Source organism: Lepisma saccharinum, chromosome 27, assembly GCF_977018435.1.
Source record: "Lepisma saccharinum chromosome 27, izLepSacc3.1, whole genome shotgun sequence".
NCBI classification, from domain to species: Eukaryota; Metazoa; Arthropoda; class Insecta; order Zygentoma; family Lepismatidae; genus Lepisma; species Lepisma saccharinum.
In genome coordinates, this window is record NC_139255.1 from 39570595 (window position 1) to 39576784 (window position 6190).

The following is a 6190-nucleotide window of genomic DNA, read 5'->3' on the forward strand; positions in this document are numbered from 1 at the left end:
GTGTAACATACTCCAGAGGATATTTCCTAATCTAACATTTCTAGAACTCTTAAATCAGCACAGTTCTGCCATTCTTAAATATAATGGTATCATAGTATTATACCAGATGATGTTCCCCTGTGCTTTTTATCGATTACTTAAGATTTTGTTCAATATATGCTTTCGTGGTTAGGTTAGGTTCCCTTACCATTTAAAATAAAGGGTACTTTCTCTTGCTTTCTCAGAAAAGACTGTCTGAAATGAGGCAGTCCGTATAATACTAAAGTACCAATATAATTCATACACCCTGGTCTTGTAAATGTCTAAATATGCAGAGGCCGAATCTATTGCAGACACTTAAATGCATTAAGGAAATTAGTGAACAATCATTCAAATCGAACCGGGGCTTCAGATTTTCAGAATAACAGAACACATCCAAACATTCATAAATATGCACACTGATTCACGTGAATAAAATACTTTACTTATGAGACAGTGTGTCTTATGTATGTGTCACTAACTTTGTGGGCAATGAAAGTCACTTGTTAAGCAAGATAGCAGACAAGCCTCGGTGCAAACATGACATCATGTTGCGATGAAATGTTTTGTGAAGTGACAGTGAAATTCACAGAAGACTTCAAGCACAGTGTAGTGATGGGTGCAAATGCTTTAGATTGTCGTACATCAGTGAAAGACCAGCCCAGCGAAACTGGTTACAGATGAATCTTTCCAGCATACTGAGAAATTTTTCTATGCTGCTGGTACTATTATCTAAGCACTAGTGAATCTCTGGGATAAGTGCATTGGTGTGGAGGAGGGATTACATTAACAAATAATTCCAAACTTGTTCAGTTATGAAAAGTCAGTCCCCAGTTTGACTTGAATGCCACTCATAAAACTATTAGGGAATAATTGTTGCACAGAATACTCATGAATATATGTTAAAAATGAATAGTCCAGACAGTTTGACATGTGCATTATAGTCTACATATTACAATTGAGTCTTTTCTAGTGTTGCAAAGTATGGATTACAAAATTTAATATTTTGTCTAGCAGGCATAATTGTCATACTGATAGCCGGTAACACTTTTGAAAATGCCACGCCACTGGTGGGATGATTATGCGGTGAAATATGGTACTTCCAATTTATAAGTTTCACAGAATGTTGATACTTCAAAAGATTTCAGTGTTAAAATAGAATTACACCATCCCTGGTGTCTTCATGAAATAGTACTTCTGAAATGCTGAAATTTTTGTTTGATGTTTGTAATTGAAATTTTGTTGTTTCTAAATTTTAGAGCTCTATATCTGGCACATCTCCAACCATTACTAGGATCTCGGACAATTCCAGCTCATCTGGTGCAGTGACGGCTGTACTAGTGGTAGTTTTGATCGTACTCATTGCACTAATGGCAATATACTGTTACAAGAAGAAACAAGGAAAGGGAAAATGGAACTTAAGGTAACTTTAAATTAAATTGGTTACTTTCGATGTGTATTTAGTGTTAGGTGTATATGGATCAGCAGAACTGGATCATTTTGAAATTGAATTTAAAAAATAAATAAAAGAAAGCAGGTTTTTATACTGTAAGCACCACATACAACCATGTAGCTTCGAATTATGAAATTATTGAACAAATTTCTTATCTAGGAAAAATTTCATGTTGCCTGTATTCATTCAGGTTTCAAGGATGTACCAACACACACTAAAGTTTGACTACCAGTGAAAAAACATTCCTACATAAATGTTGCAATGGGCAACGAAAAATATTTACTTTAAAGATTTCTACGAAGTACTTAATTTAGAGAAAAATGCAGGCACGACCAGGACTCTAACCTGTCTCTCTGGCATACCAATAGAGCAATGGCCCAATTTTTTAAGAAAGTATTTTTGAGGGGATTTCCCCCCTTTCCCCCTCCATATGTATGCCGAATGTGCATAAATTATATATCGTCTGAATGTGATTCATTCTCCGTACAACTGTATATCGTTCATATCTCCAGGGCAAATAGTCTGAGCTATAGTCATTTCAAGGTACCACTGCATTTTGAAGCTTGAATCGATGGCATGCCGACCATTCCTTTTGGGGGGGGTACAACTCAAGTTACATTGGTCATATGATGATGATGCAAATATTTTTGTGTTCCTTACATGTCGGCGATCATTTCCATGTGCATGTTGACACACTCATGTACTTTTTTCTTGAGGGGAGGGTGGGGAACCAAAATTTTTTTTTCAGAAATTTTGAGTTAGCCCCCTCCTCCCTGCCACATATACGGCGAATTTGCTTAAATTTTATATAGTCTGAATCTCTGGTTCATTCCACGGACAACGATCTACACTCATTTAATTGAAACTCTGCATTTTGCTCAAAATCGCTTGGGCATCAAGGGGTTTACATGCGAAAATGGCCTTGGGCACCAAAAGGTTAAAATTGTAAATTTCTTGCACTTGCTACCTGAATTTTAAAATCTGCAGCAATATTGTAGTCGGCCAGGTATTAGAATGTATTGCACAGTTTATTCATGCTGTCACCAGTAGAGCAGTCTTTAGGCAAGTCACTCCAGCTCAGGAATTAATTACTTTTAATCCAATCTTTTATTAACTCATAAATTTAAGGTTTTAATTTCACATTTCAAGATATGTTGCACTTAGTTGTATTTGGAAATACAGGCTATGAAAGCCATGAATGCATGTGCACAAAATATAAATAATGCTGGCTCATGTATTATTTTAAGTTTTGTCTATCCCTGTGCACTAATGTTGTCTAATTTGGAGCAGAAAGGTTTCTATATAATGGAAAATTTGATCCAGAAATATACACATGGTATTTAGCTTTACATTGTCACCTACTTTAATTTGCATGGGAAACTTATCCATGGCCACAAATTGAAAAGAAAAAAATTGAAAAGATGTTCACTATGATATTTTATAACTTAAACTGTTCTATGAATTTTTTTCCCCCACCAGTCTTCACTTCCAAAATCCTTCTTTTGGTCTGCCAAGCTTTGATGGGGTGTTTCACAGCAGAAACGTAGTACCTGGAGAACATCAGTATGCCAACCCACTGTACAAAACTGGAGACACAAATGAGGTATGTGCACTCAATACTTAATATATCCTTCTACAATTAACATAAATTTGGTCAGTCACTAAAACTAAACTAGCATTCCTAAACCCAAAGGTTCAAAACATCTTCTTTCACGCCTATCCTTGTTAAGATCAATCCATCCTTGCCATCCTTTGGAAAACAAAAATTGTAGAAAATAGTTTATGTATACTCCTGATTTGGAAACAAAAGAATCTAAAAACACTAGTTACCGAAAACCTTTTTAAGTGTTGAAATGTGAAATTACCTATTCCCTCCAATAGTGGGAGGAATTAGGAAGTTTCAACTAAAGTACAAAATTGGAAGAAGTTTAAAAATATCAATGATTGTACATAACTAATTTCATGTTCAATAATTCCAGGCTGATGGCAAGGTTAATATTATTTGCGAAAAACCAAAGGGAGATTCAACTACTTTGGATAATTCCCAAGAAGAAGAATTGTATGATACAAATTCCCAAAGACAGAGGCTAATTCCCAGGAGAAAAATGTCCCAGTGACAGCATGATTATGTACATAATGTAAATGTTTTGTTACTTTATTTATACACTGTATAGTTACTATTTTTGTACTAAATTTGTTTATATTTTACATGGGAATTAAACCAAATATTATATGTAAATGCATGTTTTTGTACAAAAATATTGGGCCCATCGAACACACCTTACTAAAACATATTGATAGGTTTCTCTAAAAAAATGGGAACTGATGTTTTCTCTCCCTTAGCAGCTTGATAGGCACCACATGTCTTGTCACTAGGCTGCAAAATCTTCCAATGATTTACAATACCAATAAATTTGAGGTCAACTTAACAAATTATAAAATATCTTTATTAAACCACCTTTAAATTTGAGGAATACTTCTTAAGAAACCAGTTAGAAGTAAAAAATAAATAACATTTTCAAATCCTGGCAACCCTGAACATGTAAGTTACAGGACAAGCGGCTAGGTACAGCATTAGCAACTGGGAAATACATGCTAACATTACCAAACCTAACCTATCCACATATGCATACAATAGCTTAAATAAACAAAATATAACTTGCCAAACCTATTTGCATGCTTATTTATGCTATTATATGCCTACATGGATAGGTTAGGCAGGCCAGGTTTGGTGCTGTTAGCATGTGTTTCTCAAGGTGCTAATGCTGTCACTAGCTGCTTGTCATAGTTGAAGGTCAGTGACTTGCAGGACCTCCTGTGAACCTACATTTCCATGCATGCTCGACCCATTTAAAGTGCAGGCATTTCAAACTTGTTTTCTTTCATAGACAGGACTTTTAACAGAGGTAAAATTTATTCATTGTGCCTCCCAATAATTAGTGTTAACTGAAGAAAAAGGTTTTTCTTTTTTAAAAAACAAAGTCAATTCGAAAACTACTTTGGGCCTTTGCCCCCCCCCCCCTTAATTGTCTGATGTTATATAAAATGTTGCTTTAGTTTTGAACATACTTTTAGAAATCTATCCCATAATGTAGTGGTACCTAAGGGAAACAAAGAACTTTTTCAAACTTTGCTTGTTAATAACAATATACGCATTATTACTACTTTGTAATTAGTGTATCATACCTTCATATTTATACTAAAGATGAAAAAAGACAACTGAAATATAGTGTAGTTTTCAAGAAATGACTCACCACATGCCACATTGAGATTCCTGCCACCAGGTAGCATCACCCACTGGTCTATATTAACTGCAGTTACTGCCATCTAGTTGTAGGTCTCAGTTCATATTTTGGCTTCCAGGTGGCAGCAGCTTTTTGTTCATTAACCTACCAGTGTGCATTCATATTTTGGTCACCATGTGGCAGCACCCACAACCTGATGGCAGCATCCACTGCTTTTTACATTACCACTAGATGGCAGTACTTGCAGTCAGTTCATATTTTGGCCACCAGGTGACAGCACACTGTTTAAGTTCTTTAACTTACCAGTGTGTGTGTGTGTGTGTGTGTGTGTGTGCACCTGCCAGAATCCGGTTCAGGTAGCAGTGCCCACTGTTTTTGTTATTAACTTATAACTAGGGGCATGCATATTTCGTTTTTGACGAAAAAACGAAATTTGAAAAAACACATTGTAGTGTTAATTTTTCTTGTTTTTGAAAGGTGTGAGGTGCTTTTTGTGACCATATTTTGTCACGAAATAATGCGAAATGAACTGCAAAAAGCGAAATTAACTCTTAAACACGAAATTCAGGGTTTATTCACCGACGCGACACCTTCCGAGGTCTGAATTATCCTGAGAGTTATGCAATTCCCGGAAAATTGATTAATTATTCTGTTAATATTGGAGAAGCAAAAATGGACTCCTTTACACAGAAATAAACTTAATACTCTGATAACTACATAAATGTGCTATTAGAAGTGAAATGTTAATTCTGTGGAATAAGTGTAGTTTTTAAATCAAATTTAGGATTATTTTCACAATTTTAAAACCAATATGTCTTTTTATATACCACATTTCATCCATTTTTTCACCGCTATAACATCGATATTTTATTTTATTTACCGCTTTTGAACCCGAAATTGACTCAGTTTTTGTACCGAAATTTTGCCTTTTTATTTACCAAAAATATGTGCCTCTACTTATAACTAAGCTGCGCGTCAGGTCAACTTTGCAGCAACTTTTCGCACATGTAGATCCAAACGTGTGCGCAGAATATAGTTCCATTGAGACTGGTTCTATTCAGACATAACTGCATACTTGCAAGGAAACGGTTAATACATTTGTAATATGTAGACTATATAATATATACATTAGCAGATATGTACCTGATCGGTACAACTCAAGAGCGAGTCGGTGGACTTGAAGGTTGTAGTACGCGTGGAATCACCAATCCATCAGACACCAGTGTTGCAGACTGTACTATTTTAACCCTACATTTATAGTCATTCATTGCTAATCGAGCTGCACAGCAACAAGTGTGGCTGAATCAAGGTCTCTTGTTGAGCGTGTGGTTTCGCTGGAATGTTATTTTAGGCAGCATTCAAGAGTGAAAGCTCTCCAAAGTCAAACCAAACAAGTTGCTTTAAATATGTATTCATCCTTAAGGCAACAATATCCGGATAAGACAGGACTTGAGGTGATGAGCATGACGTCAGT

At 35.6% G+C, this 6190-nt stretch overlaps 1 protein-coding gene across 3 annotated transcripts in view; it reads left to right on the top strand.

Annotated features, from left to right (window-relative positions):
* yl (Putative vitellogenin receptor yl) overlaps window positions 1–3710 on the top strand; it is a 101057-nt gene extending 97347 nt beyond the window's left edge. For all 3 annotated transcript variants that reach the window (XM_083113397.1, XM_083113398.1, XM_083113399.1), the window contains 3 exons: window positions 1278–1441; window positions 2951–3074; window positions 3451–3710. In XM_083113397.1, the coding sequence (XP_082969523.1) occupies window positions 1278–1441; window positions 2951–3074; window positions 3451–3588 (426 nt within the window). In that variant the 3' untranslated portion in view covers window positions 3589–3710. The remainder of the gene's footprint in view (window positions 1–1277; window positions 1442–2950; window positions 3075–3450) is intronic.
* The last annotated feature ends 2480 nt before the right edge of the window (window positions 3711–6190 follow it).